The sequence below is a fragment of the Sinocyclocheilus grahami genome, unplaced genomic scaffold (genome assembly GCF_001515645.1).
Source record: "Sinocyclocheilus grahami isolate Dianchi unplaced genomic scaffold, SAMN03320097.WGS_v1.1 scaffold92.1, whole genome shotgun sequence".
Taxonomy (NCBI): domain Eukaryota; kingdom Metazoa; phylum Chordata; class Actinopteri; order Cypriniformes; family Cyprinidae; genus Sinocyclocheilus; species Sinocyclocheilus grahami.
The window spans coordinates 2,230,302-2,246,033 of NW_015505271.1; the positions used below are offsets into that span (position 1 = coordinate 2,230,302).

Consider the following 15,732-nt stretch of genomic DNA (forward strand, 5'->3'; position numbering starts at 1 on the left):
GAGCCAAAGAGGGCATTTATCTAAATGTAATTCCTTATCCCTATTTTCTCTGACTGGAACAATCATGAGGAACACGTTGGCTTTTGGTCAAAATGAAACTTAAATAAGAGCCATATTAAAGACCCCACATATAATTGGTTTACTTGGCACACAAACGTGTACATTACTTAATCTGTCATTGATAATGCACTTTACAAAGGTAATGTAGCTTTGGGTCGTTGCTTACACACACACACACACACACACACACACTTATGTCTGGTTTGCTATCTTTGTGGGGACTCTCCATAGGCATAATGGTTTTTCTACTGTGCAGACCGTATATTCTATTGCCCTACACCTAAACCTACCCCTCACAGGAAGCTCTGCATTTTTAGATTTTCAAAAGACTTAATTCTGTGTGATTTATTAGCTTGTTTACCCGTGGGGACCTCAGTTTAGGTCCCCACCGTGACATGAGTCCCCATGAGTCTGTGTGTATTCAGGTTTAAGTCCCCACCAGAATAGAAAAACAGGTACACAGGCACACACACACACACACACGCTCCTCCCAAATCAAAACCTTCCTCCCGCGGTCTCTCGCGGTATTAGGCGACCAGCCACGGATCCAACATGGCGGAAGGTATGAGAAGGGTTTCTTTCTTATTTTTCACGCCCTTGCTGTTTAACACATGCAGCGGTTGTATCTCTACACGATGTGCTGGCCTAATAATGCATTTAATTGGTATCACCACAGCCAGTTGGTAATAAAAATCGCGTAGCCCTGAAATGAACCACATTATTATTGCTTAGATTGTTATTTTTCCAGCTAACTGTTAACGTTAGCTGGTTGCAAGTCAGGTGGTGGGCTGGGCAGTGGTAGTAATAATTTGCCGGGTGATTTGAGCTCTTACGTAAAGAAATATCCGATAAATGCTTTTCCAAAAGATGTCTTCAGTTGCATTTAGCGCAGAACATGCAGCGTTATGATTTTGAAATGGAAATGGTTGATTTTATAAACATTGTCGTTACGTATTCTGATTTTCAAGTCATTTCTAATCAGAATTTCCGCTTTCAGTCTTTTATCCTCATCTTCGTTATCTTAAATGAGAAATTCACCTGGATATGCAAACTGGCTATTAAATGTCAATGTATTGCACTCGATGTATTTGAATATATAGCATGACATGGATATACGATAACAGTAAAATAAATGAATATACGTATAGTTCTGTCATGTTGTTTATATGGATAATTTGCACACATCTTGATTGCGTACAGAGAGACGTTGCAACCGTTACTTTGATCAGCTCATATATGACATCTCCCTTCTTTATCTTTCCACAACATGCTGTAAAATGAAAAGACATTTAAATGACGACATCCTCAAACAGCTTAAGAACACTTTCACAATATTTCTGTCATCTTATTTTTAAAAGACGAGGGTGCTTATAACAGGCTAGACCAGCTGTAAAGCAACCACGTATTGACAAGTATTTGTTGAAGCTATGGTGATTTTGTAAGGGTGTATCTATTTCTGAATATAGATTACTAGAACAATTTATTGTATGCTAATTGCACAATATCCTAATAGTCGAGAATGATTTATTCTTCATCTGAATTCATTGTGTAATTCATGAGGTATAAGTCTTGTAAATGCTTGTTGGTATTGCAAGCAGCTTATTGCTTCACAAGGTTTCCTGTCATCTGATTGACTGATGAGCTTTTTAAATACTTTATGGGACCTATTTGGACAGCTCTTGAGCTGTTGATTGCTTAGGACACTGGATTCTGGAAGCTAGGCTAAAGGCAAATGGCTCACATATTAATCTGAAAACATGCTAATCCTTCGTTTACTCCACACACAGTCTTAATGGGTTGCAATGACTAGGTAGACTTTCCTTTTGACAAAAATTACAGCTTCCATATAGTGTATTACTACTAGGTGCTGCTTACTGTTTTTAGCAACATTCAAAGATTTTCCTAGATGTCAAATGATAACACATTATTAGGCCAGCTAATACCTGAGCTAATGTGGTGCAATGGCAAAGTGTAGCCTCAGCATTCTGGAGAGACAGATATAAAATCAAGGAAAGAGGAAGGAAGCGGCCCGTGTTGGAATTTAGGTTAAGCTGTGACTCTAGTTACAGATCCAGGGTAATTACCACATTGAGGATGGCGAGTTTAAAGTTGTTATTGTGTGGTTTGAGTTAGGGCTGCACGATAAATCGAAATGGAATCGAGATCGCGATTCGACAGAAGCTGCGATTGTCATGCGTGTATTTCAGTGAAGCACGGTTCTGTGATCAGCAGTAAATCTCCATCCAAAGGCCAGAGGGCGCTCTCGCGCTGAAACTCCAAATATGCCTCACAGAAGAAACCGCTGCAGCTGAATTAACTGAAGATTCAACTGCTTTCATTGATTCAACGTGACTAATAAACACACGACTACGGCAATATACGGTTTATCTGAGTTTTTATTATTATAATTTTCATTACTATATAGTATATTTATAATGCAATGCCTTTATCACTGCTTAAATACTATGAAATATGTTGCATAATATATAAAGTAAGAAATATGATTTCATAATCGCACAATAAAATCGTCTGCGATTTTTTTTAATTTAAAAAAAAATTTTTTTTGCGTAACTTGTCAGTGAACCACGGCTATGTGTAGTAAATTCTGTTCCATCTGAAAGCACATGATGATGATTTCCTGCTGATTACAGAACCGACATTACTATTACGCATGACAATCGCATTCGATTAATCGTGCAGCCCTAGTTTGAGTGGAATGAGATGGATTCTGAGAGTGTATATGAACTCTTGTGGTTGTTGTTCATGAATTAGACCATGTTGAATGTGTTTTACTTGTCAAAGTACAGAAAGACAGTTCTGCTCACATATCGGTGGTCCACTTCTCCTCCCTTGAGCGTGGTTAGGAAGTCTGTCTGTGTCAGCAGTTTTCATGTGAAATCTGTGTTTTGTCCCTCTCTCTTTCTTCTTCATGGCATTTCCACTTTCCTTTTGCATTACCCGTCACATTTCTTTTCACTTTAATGGTTTATTCTTGTCCATTTTTCCTTATTCTCTCCTTGTACCCCATGTGCTTATTCCCTGTGTTCCACTCTTTCTTGTCATCTCTCCACTTCTTGCTCCTCATCTCTTCATCATTCACATCATGCCCGCAGAGGAGGTGCAGAAATTGCAGAAGCACCTTGCTCTGCTGAGGCAGGAGTATGTGAAGATGCAGCAGAAGCTGGTGGAGACGGAGAGGCGGTGCTCCGTGTTAGCGGCCCAGGCCTCTCTCCCCGGCTCCACCTCCCAGGCCAGTGACTCCTTCATCAGCCGCCTGCTGGCCATCGTGGCTGACCTTTATCAGCAGGAGCAGTACAGGTGAGCATCATAATTAACCTCAGGCAAAAAAAAAAAAGAAATAAAAAATATGCACAAGTTAAATGTGTTTTTGTCGTTGTTTTCTTTACCTTTTTTTCCTAACAATAAAACCTATTGTTTCCACGGTATGTGAAAAATTGCATTTACTGTAAAGTATAATTATTTTCTTATTAAAATCAGCATGGATTATTAATACCAAATGATATATACTTGCAATACTTGTCATCATGGTTTATAACATTATATGTATATATATATATATATATATATATATATATATATATATTGTATATATACAATTTTTGTTGTGTAGCGGTAATGAAAATTTGAGGGGTGTTTATCTTTAGCTTTTCTATTCTTAAAGACAAGCTTTATTAAATGCAAAATATTATTTTGTCTTTGGTTTTTGTGGTGAAATATGACCTAGACATTTTTGTTCAACTTTTGTCCGTTTTTATAAGATTCACACAGCTATTGAAATACTTCTGTTTGTCTGTGACTTTGTCTTGATTTGAATATTTGCTGCCACTCGGGTATTAAAAATATTGATTTGCAGTTTCGTTTTGCTTCTAAGTGCTTTAAAGCTGGCTGAAAGGGTTTTAATATGTCTGCTGGGTCTGTAAAGTTAGGAAGTTGTATTACAGTTGTATTTCTTCATATTGCACCATGTTCTTATGAGGTTACAGAATGTTCCGTCTGAGATTTGAGCCCAGACTGTTGTCTCAGATCTGACCTCACTGAGACCATTGCATAATACATTAGCTATAATGCATCAAATTTGGCATATTTCACAGGAATGCTGTGTAAAGTCAGTATGACAAGATCAGTGTTTTTTTTTCTCCTAGTGATCTGAATGTGAAGATTGGAGAGCAGAGGCTCAGTGCTCATAAATTCGTGCTGGCTTCTCGGAGTGAAATCTGGAGCTTAGCCAACCTGGCCTCCACCTCAGAACTGGACCTCTCAGGTAGCAATGGCTTCTCTGTTTCCTACAACCTGCTCTTGAAATGAATGTCAATGCAGTACGCAACAGCATCAGATCCCTCAAAACTGAACCTGTTGTTGGATTCTTTCCTGTGCTTCCCCATGTGACTTCCTAGATGCCAAACCAGAGGTTGCCATGGCAATGCTGCGCTGGGCGTACACGGATGATCTGGAGTTGAGTGGAGACGATGGCTTCCTCATCAACCTGATGAAGCTGGCCAACCGCTTCCAGCTCCATCTTCTGCGAGAAAGGTGGGAACGGTGTCTTTAGAATAACAGATACAATTGACTGGATAGATGCGTCTTTCTTTACATCTCATTGTGATTCACCAGCAAAAATGTTACCATGTAACTGCTGTTATCAATCACTCAGCATTTAAGAATATCAACTACAAGTATATAAAGCACCCCTTAGCATGGATTGATGTGAAACACAAAGGCTTTTGGTGATGAATCTTACACTTGATTAATGAAGCGTTTGCATATGCATCACGCCATCATTTTTAGTCACTCTGGTCCATCACTGAGTCATACTCATCAAATTAAATAGACATCTCCCTGAAAGCTTGTGCTCTTTTACCTGGCATTTACCTGAAAGAGGCTTATAGATAAACTGGAGAGTTGCAGTGATGCCCCCATCATCAAAGTGCCCTTGAATCAAGTACGTAATCCTCTCCCATCAGTAGGTATTCTTTAAGTCACTTTGGATAAAAGAAGTTACTAAATGGAAAGCAGACAGCCTATATGTTTTGTGCTATAATGCTAATGATCAACTTTTATTCTTGAGTACTGGGACTATAGAACAACTTTCTTTGAAACATTTTAGTAACATTATGCATGTTTTTGCTGTCACTTTTGATCAATTTAATTTGCTGAATAAATATATTAATTTCTTAAAATAAAATCTTACTGACCCCAAACTTCTGAATGTTAGCATATATATATATATTAGTGCTGGACGGTATGACCAAAAATTTATTTCACGGTATTTTTCAAAATTATACCGGTTTCACGGTACATGACGCTATTTTTTTTTTCATGCATGACCGGGTGTTAACCATATTTTCTTCTGATTGAGAGGAAATACTGCAGTATATTGACTTAGAATGCCCTATTTTACTGTCGTGATGAGTGAATATTGTCAAAAAATACCACACTAAATAGTGACTAAACACGACCCCTTTTAATACATGTTAACCAGGAGTCACTTTCAATTATAATCGCGGCATCGTCTGATAATATCAACATGCATCTACACTAAAGAGCAGCTATGCGGTTGTTTTGGCTATATTACTTTTTTGTCTCATGCAGCGCACTGCCTGCGTCTGAGTAACAAACTAAAAAAAACAACAAACAAAAAAGTGCATATGATATTAACAGACGAACTACGCTCATATTTATAATTCCAAACAATCAGTAAGCGTCAGGTGTTAGGAAACGCTGTTTTGTACTCATTTATTGACGAGTCGGCTGCGTTGCTTCACTGCTGCTCACTGCACAGAACAGATGCAGAGAGAGGTGACACTTCTCAGGGAAAGTCAGACCTCGCGTTCGCGGGACAGCACTGGCAAAATCCTTCAACTGAACCATAGCTAAGGTTTATACAAAAAAAGTCGCTAGGTTTGTCAGTATGAATATTCTATGGAAAAAAGTGCTAAAAGGGTCTGAAAATTGCTAAATCTAGTGCTAAAGTCGCGCTCGTGTGTGTGTGAGACGCGGGAGCTGATGGCAGGGGGCGGTGGATATTTGTGGCGGTCAATGTGGATATTGTGGATGAGTTCTTCTGTGTCATCACGTTCTATTAGTTCTACAGCTTCAGTTTCGGAATTTTCACGCTTACGCCTGTTTCACACACAGTGCGTATGCGGTCCGAGTGCGTTACGTATGCGGTGCAGAAGCAGCACAGACTCATTGTGCTTTCACTAGGGATGGGCGATACCCCTTATTTTGTTTTCGATACGATACCGATATTTTTCAAGGCAGTATCGTCGATATCGATACCGATTCGATACTTCTGCACTAAACTTTTAAATGAGATTTACTACTAATCACAGAACCGGCTTTACTGACGAGATGCGCATGAAAATCGCATTCGATTATTTGCACAGCCCTATAATATATAAACATAACATATTTTTCTTAAATATATACATGCATATGTGTGTATTTATATATGCATAATAAATATACACGGTACACACACACATATATTCTGTAAACAAAAACTTTTATTTTGAACATGATTAATCGCGATTAATCGTTTGACAGCACTAATATTAACCTACAGTGGTGTGAAAAAGTGTTGGCCCCCTTCCTGATTACTTATTTTTTTGCATGTTTGTCACACTTTAATGTTTCAGATCATCAAACAAATGTAAAAATTAGTCAAAGATAACACAAGTAAACACAACATGCAGCAATTCTGCATAGATGAGTGGACCAAAACTCCTCCACAGCGCTGTAACAGACTCATTGCAAGTTATTGCAAACACTTGATTGCAGTTGTTGCTGCTAAGGGTGGCCCATCCAGTTATTAGGTTTAGGGGGCAAACACTTTTTCACACAGGGCCATGTAGTTTTGGATTTTGTTTTCCCTTAATAATAAAAACATTCATTTAAAAACTGCATGTTGTGTTCACTTGTGTTATCGTTTACTATTATTTAAATTTGTTTGATGATCTGAAATATTAAAGTGTGACAAACATGCAAAAAAATAAGAAATCAGGAGGGGGGGCCAACACTTTTTCACACCACTGTATATAAATTAAGTATATGGTCTGAGGTCATGTAATAATTTAATGTCATCCTTTTTATAAAATAATTTGAAATTTTCAAAATGTAATTGTTAATGTTAAAGAATAAGCAGTGAGCTCTAAACACATAAATTGTTTTTCAAATGCAGATGTGAGAAAGGAGTGATGTCATCAGTGAACGTGAGGAACTGTATCAGATTCTACCAGACAGCTGAAGAGCTGGACGCCACAACATTGATGAACTATTGTGGAGAAATCATTGCCAGTCACTGGGTGAGTCAGAAGAATAGAGTCATCATCCTCGTCCTTGAAAGACTCATCAGTTGACAGATTCACTGTGAAAAATAGCCTTCCTCCATTTCATTCTCTCTTGTTTAAAAGCAGCAGGGTCTTCTGGTTCTCCTTGATGTTTGGAGTCTCCTTGATGACTCCTTGTAAATCCCCACGAGGCGTAAAGATTGATTCTCAAGTAGGGCTGAACGATTTTGGAAAATAATCTTAATTGCAATATTTTTTTTACCAATATTGCAATTGCGATTTAATATGCAAATATTTTTTAAAGCTTTTTATGTTCTGTATTATTCAACAAAGACGAGCTATAAATCATTGTATAGTATGACCAACACACTATTAGATAGATTAAACATAAATGTTCTTTTCTGTAGGCCAGGTCATGAATTGATATGAATGACATTTTTATTTAACAACTACAATCACAGTATATTGACTGATTTGTTGAACTTCTAACCTTGTAAGCATGTAATAATTATGACAACATAAAGCACTGACAAATAAGCACAAATAAGCCTGGTGTAAACATTAATATGAAAGTCAGTAACAAATCATACAAACTAAAGTAGATTGCAGAAATATAAAAACAAATCTGTTGCTTTACCACACTACTTTAGGTAATTCACAGTCACTGTAATAAACATATGTAAACATGTGCGCTGCACTTTTTAAACACTGTCTGTTAACTTTAGACCAGTGGTTCTCAAACTTTTTTGGTATCGCCCCCCTTTAAACCTATAAAAAAAATCTGGCTCCCCCCCTTTCCCGAATCTCCATTCCACCTCAGACTACCAAATAATTTCACTAAACATTATGAAAAAATTAATGCTTTTTTTAATTTAAAAAATCTACAGGGAAAAAAAACACCTGCATCACTTGAAACATTGAAAAATAGCATAGAGAGAATAACTGTTATTATTATTATTCTCTCTGTTATTTTTATTTTTTTTGTGGGTTTCATGCTGTCTGGTAAGGCATAGGATACAGGCTTTCCTCCTCACCAACGACATTAAACACCGTGTCTACACCAGACGCGAGCGGCAAAATACCACTATATTCAGTGACGCTGTGTACACTGGATGCGGCGCGGTGCGACCATAGACTGTATAGGGCACGACATGAAAAACCCTGCCATTAAACTGATGCCTTGTTCTATTTATGACGTACTGACACAAAGTTAAAATGATTTGCAACGGTCGTTTTGTCGCATCCAGTGAAAAATCTTGTTTTTTCATATCGCGATATTATCGCAAATGCAATTAATCGTTCAGCCCTATTCTCAAGGTTATGTTTATGACCGGGATGATAAAGGAAACCTTGTGGTGGGTTTACAGACGCTCTCTCCGCTGAGTGAAAGCAAACACATCAATATGGGCTTAGCAGACCTTCAACAAGACCTTGATATAGACCAGAGGGAGATTGAGATTTGCATAATTATTAAAAGAAGTCACCTGCTGTTTTAAAGGAGGAAATCATTGTGCAATAGGGGTGGAACGGTACACAGATGTCACGGTTCGTTACGTACCTTGGTTCGGGGGTCACGGTTTGATACGATTTCAGTACAACAGGGGAGGGGGAAAAAATCTACTATGCTCGGTTTCTTTTCATTTATTTTGAACAGACAGTAGTACAAATTAAAAGTTTTTCCACCTAGATGTGAAAATACTAAATATTGTTACGTTATGTTATATATATCAAATCTGCAGTACATATATACATACAAGGAATAAATTCTTAGTTAGATTTAGTTTACAGACTAACAAGGGAAAAAAACAATGCGACACGTAACGTAGCCTATATACGCTGAGTTTCAGTTCATTTTTGTGACGGGCTTAATTTGTTCACAGAAAGGAAACTCAAATGGCATAAAGCGACATCCTATTTGTTTTCTTTATTTTACAAAAGCACAATGTTTTGTATTCATTGTGAGTGTACACAAATAAAAGCAGACCTTTATACAGTGATGCATTATTAATAAGACAATAAGTGTTTAAAGTTGATTCTGCTGATATAAGAAAACAGTTGAAGTGATCGCGCTGGCGCATACGCACGCACACACACACACACACACACACACACACACACACACACACACACACACAGACACACACAAAAACACATCAGTTCCAGCATTGCTAACTTGACAGCGCAGTTGATACTTTATCAAAATAAAAATACAGTGAATCAAACATCAGCGCGCACGCCTCTGTGTCACCGTTGGAACTGAAGTACAAAGCCTATAATTTACATAATAAATAATAGTTTAGCATTCAGATACGTTACATCGCAAATATGGAAATATTATGGTATATTTGGATTTGTGCCGAATGAGAAAGGTAGGATACACGAGCACAAAGCTCCATTTTGCAAACAGTTGAGTGCACAAGCCTTTAAAGTATACTCCTTTGTCGGTCTGTGTGAGAGATGCATTCAGAGTCAGCTCATGGTCTCTGTCTAGTGGGCTTTGTTTTCAAGTGTGCAACTCATGGCATTCGCTGTTCTTCTGCTGGCAGCCGGTTATCAAACAGTGTTGCATTGCTGCAGGCGCCCCGTTCTGGATTGGGGTAAATTGCCTGTATTCGTTGTAAGGTCTCATTCACCGAACCGAGATGTCCGTACCGTGATGGTTCTGTACGAATACATGTATCGTTCCACCCCTATTATGCAATGATTTTATTTATTTTTTTATCATTTTTGAGTGTGTATCAATGTAGAATGGAGGGTTTCCTAACCAATAGATGTATAACTATGTTTAATATTTACTTCTTTACTCTCTCAAACAGGATGATCTTCGGAAAGAGGACTTCAGTACCATGGATGCTCAGCTGCTCTATAAGATGATCAAATCCAAGACCGAGTACCCCCTTCACAAAGCAATTAAAGTAGAACGAGAAGATGTGGTCTTCCTTTATCTAATAGAGATGGATGCCCAGGTAAAAAGCCAGCACTGAATCAAAGATGTGTTACTGCTGTATATACAGTGATTGAAAATAAATCATATCAGTTGATGTTTTTGGTATGGTTGATGTTTTACTTCAGGTTGGATAACTAGTGGTCACCCAACATGATGTTTAAAGGGGTCATCGGATGCCCATTTTCCACAAGTTGATATGATTCATTTAGGGTCTTAATGAAAAGTTAAAAAAAGTTAGTTAAAATTACTCAATGGTAGTGTAAAAACACCTTTTTTACCCTGTCAAAATCAGCTCTGTTTTCAGCACGCCGTTCTAGTCCATGTTGCTTTAAATGCTAATGAGCTCTGCTGACTCCGCCCCTCTCTTCTGTGGGGTGACGTGCAGACTGTAAACTTGCTAACTAGCACATACAGTGGGGGAAAAAAGTATTTAGTCAGCCACCAATTGTGCAAGTTCTCCCACTTAAAAAGATGAGAGAGGCCAAGGCTTCATAAAAAAAAAACTTATATTCGCGTGAACTTAAATGCATTTAGGCAGATCGGGGATCGGCGCATTCCTTTTAACATTCCTCTGCGTCTTCAGCGGCTCAGATGTCGGGAGTAAATGACGACTGCTATGTTCATTATTACATCCAGCAACAATACACCACGATCGCTTAATTGGAGACATTCTTGTCTTCCCCTGCACCGGAGTCGACACAGTGGCGGACAGCTCACAGCTCACTCAGGGCAGGTCTTAAAAGTTTAGTTCACCAAAAAATGAAAATTAGCTCATAAATTACTCACCCTCAAGTCATCCTAGGTGTATATGACTCTTCTTTCAGACGAATCCAGTCGGAGTTATATAAAAAAATGTATTTGATCTTTCAAGCTGTTTAATGCCACTTAGCAGGTGTTGCATGCATCAGTCCAAAAGCAGTTAAATAAAATGCACCCATCCATAAAAAAAAGTGTCTCGCACGGCTCCGGGGGGTGAACAAAGGCCTTCTGTAGCGAATTGATGCGTTTTTGTAAGAAAAATATCCATATTCAAAACTTAATAATCACTTTAATGTAGCTTGCGCTCACTGTTGTACACGGAAGCAGTTCCGGGGGAATGACCTATGAGGTCAGCGCTGCGCATGCGCTGGTGAGTCTCGTGAAAACCAACGTTTGTTAACAGGAGCAAAGGTTTTGATCTCTCCGCTGCATTTCTGCATTTGCCACTTCTGAGTGGCGCATGCGCAAAGCCGACCTCATACGTCATTCCCCCGGAGCTGCTTCCGTGTACAACAGTACACCCCCCGGAGCCGTGTGAGACACTTTTTTATGGAAGGGTGCTTTTTGTTTAACTGCTTTTGGACTGATGCATGCAACACCCGCTGAGTGCCATGAAACAGCTTGAAAGATCAAAGACAATTTTTTATATAACTCCGACTGGATTCGTCTGAAAGAAGAAATTCATATACACCTAGGATGACTTGAGGGTGAGAAATTTATGGGCTAATTTAAATTTTTGGGTGAACTAACCCTTTAAGGTAAGACAGACTTGTCAATCAACTATCGTGGGACACCTGGGCAGAACTACGTCATTCTGACAGGAATTGAGCCTGATTTGAGAAAGGGGATTTTAAAATAGGGATTTAAAAAAAAAAACACTGGGTGGATTTTTATCATTATAGGATGGATGTTTACACACACTTCCAACACACATTTATGGGGAAGTCGTGGCCTAATGGTTAGAGAGTTGGACTCATAACCCAAAGGTTGTGGGTTCGAGTCTTGTACCGGCAGGGATTGTAGGGGGGGGGGGGGAATGTCTCTCCCCCCTTCAATACCACGACAAGGTGCCCTTGAGCAAGGCACCGAATCCCCAACTGCTCCCCGGGCGCCGCAGCATAAATGGCTGCCCACTGCTCCGGGTGTGTGTTCACTGCTGTGTGTGTGCACTTTGGATGGGTAAATGCAGAGCACTAATTCCGAGTATGGGTCACCATACTTGGCCACATGTCACTTCACTTTATGTTCAACGCAAAAGTGAATTTTGCATCCGATGACCCCTTTAAATAATCTAGTATAAAATAATTAGTAATATTGCTAATTATTTTAATTAGATGCGTAAGCCCAACAATATGCGAAATTACTAAGCAAAATGTATCTATTTATTATTTATATTATTACAACATACTCTGCTGGATTTAGTCGCATTTTCTCCACTAATAAATGTATGATTCTCTACTAATAAGCTTGTTTATTGCATGGCAAAGTCATTAGGATAAATGTTTCTGGACAGACTTTATTTTAAGGTCCAATTCTCACTATTAACTAACTATTGACTATGACTTTTGCCTCAATAAACTCCTAATTTGCTGCTTATTAACAGTTAGTAAGGTAGTTGTTAAGTTTAGGTATGGAGTAGCATTAAGGGATCTAAAATATGGTCATGCAGAATAAGGCATAAATATGTGGTTTGCAAGTACTACCAAACAGCCAATATGCTAGTTAACAGTGAGAATTAGTCCTTAAAATAAAGTGTTACCATATTTCTTTTATTTCATTCCCAAGTTACCTGGAAAGCTGAATGAGCTGGACAATAATGGAGACTTGGCACTGGATCTGGCTCTGTCCAAGAAGCTGGAGAGCATCGCCACCACACTGGTCAACAACAAGGCAGATGTAGACATGGTGGACCAGAGCGGCTGGAGTCTTCTACACAAGGCCATCCAGAGAGGTGACAAGTGCTTGTATTTGGCCAGAGGGAAAAATGGAATGGGGCACATTTACAATGAATTTGAAGTTGGCACAAAGCCACCTTCACTTACAAAAGACTGCTGCATCAAGAACATTGAGAATTTTTTTTCCTTTTGGTGGTCTAAGGACTCGCTCCGTCTTGTGTGTTTTTCTCTCCCTGTCTTTTTAGGAGATGAGTTTGCCTCCACTTTTCTGATCCGTCACTCCGCACAGGTGAACGCTGCCACAGTGGGGTCAGTGGAGACGCCTCTGCACCTGGTCTGCTCTTTCAGCCCTAAAAAACACAGTGGTGAAGTTATGGCTGGCATGGCCCACATCGCTGAAGCTCTGCTCAAAGCTGGTGCCAACCCAAACATGCAAAACAGCAAAGGACGGTGTGTAACAGTTAATCAAGGGTTTCTTCGGCATAATGACTATGTTTATGGCAGTACAACTTATTCATTGTTTTCATGTCTCGGTTATTTTTATTGTCTAATTCTTAGGACGCCATTGCATGAGGCTGTGGTGTCAGGAAATGAGCCGGTCTTTAACCAGCTGCTGCAATGCAAACAGTAAGCTTAAACATGGTTGTCCTTTTCAAAACAAATGATCTGAAATTAATTTTGTAGTTAATAAAATGGTATACTACTTGTACTGTTTTAGCAGTATGTGAAATATCTGTATGCATGTAATACGCAAAATTATGTAAAACTTGTTTTAAAGTGTACAAATACAACAGAGTACTGTGTGGATTATATATCCCATAATGCATTATATGACCTTCCATTGTGATAAAGCAATGGGATGTAATATCAAAATGTGATTTGTAATCTTTATCTTGACTTGACCTGCCAAGAGTTGGATTAAAACTTTAATTATGTATTCTTCATGTGTCTGTTAATAAAAATACAGAGTATGAAAAAGTGTATACTGTTTAGTATGCTAGAATTTCGAAAATAGAGAAAGTTGCCTCTACCACTTGGTGTAACGGTGTCCTTTTCCTGTTTCCCTTGTGTAACACTGCAATTCTTCCACTTCATGCGTAGTTTGGACCTGGAGCTGAAAGACCATGAAGGCAGCACTGCACTGTGGCTGGCTCTGCAGTACATCACTGTGGCCTCTGACCCCTCCGTCAACCCTTTTGAAGATGAAGCTCCTGTTGTGAATGGAACCTCATTTGACGAGAACAGTTTGGCAGCATGGCTCATACAGAGAGGGAGCAATCCTGATGCACCAGACGCCAACGGTACCACACATTTTGCACCTTATAAAAAGTTTATCTGTGTCTGTTTAGTCATTACTCCTTTCGCACCTGTTAATCACAACATCTCTTCCTCAGGTAACTGCCTCATGCAGAAAGCAGCTATCACAGGAAGTGAAGCAGCCGCTATCTTCTTGGCCACACATGGAGCTAAAGTTAATCATCCTAACAAATGGGTGAGTCTGTCTGCTTTGATTTGAAATACACTGCCAGTCACATGTTTGAACATACACTTATTAACACAATTTAGAATAATAGTGTAGTCATCAAAACAATTAAATCGAACAGGTATGTATATATATATATATATATATATATACACACAAGGGCTGTCGCGATTTGTCGATTCTATTCGACTATTCGATTTAAAAAAATCATAGACTTCATATTGCCTGCGTCGACTAACCGGCAAAATACCGGAAGTGCCGCATTTCATGGACGAGAATCCATAAAACATTATTAGACCGTTTTCCAAGGCTGCATGATATATTAAGCCCGTTTAAAAATCATAATTAAGCATTATTGTGAATTCACAAATGCTGCGATTTAATTAAATAATTATACAGTGGGTACGGAAAGTATTCAGACCCCCTTAAATTTTTCACTCTTTGTTATATTTATAGGCGTGTAGGTTACATACGTGCATCTCACAGCGGCTCCGTTCACAGTAAATGCTGCTCCACAGGAACTGTTATCATTTACACGTGTGGAGCGTCTCAAACTCCATCTCTGCATGTTGTTGTGAATTTGGGTTTATTATAACGTTCATCTGGGAACGCAACGTGTGCCATTTCATCAGATTTGTAAGGTAAATCATTTATAAATCCACGCAAACACAGGAGAATACATCATTATCTCGCGGTTTCAAAATAAAAGCTCGAACCCTCACTCTTGAGTTTACACGTTTTGATGTCCACATATTCATTTAATTACAGTGGCTATAGCATTTCTGTCATAAAGAAATGGCCAAGTATGAAAGATTAAGTGGACATTTGAATTAAATGATGCTTGGTAAATATTAAACAAGTATTAGATCGCACAGCAATGTGTAAAAACAATCGTCAGGTCGTTGGCACCTTCTGCAGGCCTTTGTTGTAATGCGTACTGTACATTAGCTCTGTTCACTGATCTATAATAGAGATTATATTGTATTATTTTATAATTATATATAGATCAGTGGCTCTATTACGGTACGTTACAATACAGTATTTTAGTTTTGTTCAATAAAACTATATGATTTCTTGCTTTTGATCCTTTATTTGAACTCATTATTATTGCCTCATTGCTATTATATACAAGGTGTCCGCGGGTCCTTAAAAAGTCTTAAAAAGTCTTAAATTCGGATTCGACGGGTCTTAAATATTTTTGGTCTCATTACCGCTAAAATGTCTTAAGTCTGACGGACCTAATGACTTTACAATCATTGGACAGACCGAAGATTTTTT

At 38.6% G+C, this 15,732-nt stretch overlaps 1 protein-coding gene across 2 annotated transcripts in view; it reads left to right on the forward strand.

The window, feature by feature from the left end:
• Positions 1-549: 549 nt before the first annotated feature.
• The window catches only part of LOC107587357 (rabankyrin-5-like), a 27,403-nt gene continuing 12,220 nt past the window's right edge, over positions 550-15,732 (forward strand). The window contains exons 1-11 of one of the 2 annotated variants that reach the window (XM_016275117.1): positions 550-622; positions 3,174-3,378; positions 4,224-4,342; positions 4,476-4,611; positions 7,262-7,385; positions 10,187-10,336; positions 12,862-13,027; positions 13,217-13,421; positions 13,530-13,598; positions 14,073-14,272; positions 14,366-14,463. In XM_016275117.1, coding sequence (XP_016130603.1) covers positions 613-622; positions 3,174-3,378; positions 4,224-4,342; positions 4,476-4,611; positions 7,262-7,385; positions 10,187-10,336; positions 12,862-13,027; positions 13,217-13,421; positions 13,530-13,598; positions 14,073-14,272; positions 14,366-14,463 — 1,482 coding nt within the window. In that variant the 5' untranslated portion in view covers positions 550-612. Of the gene's footprint in view, positions 623-2,789; positions 3,379-4,223; positions 4,343-4,475; positions 4,612-7,261; positions 7,386-10,186; positions 10,337-12,861; positions 13,028-13,216; positions 13,422-13,529; positions 13,599-14,072; positions 14,273-14,365; positions 14,464-15,732 lie in introns of those variants that run through there. The other variant, XM_016275116.1, reaches the window with a different exon arrangement.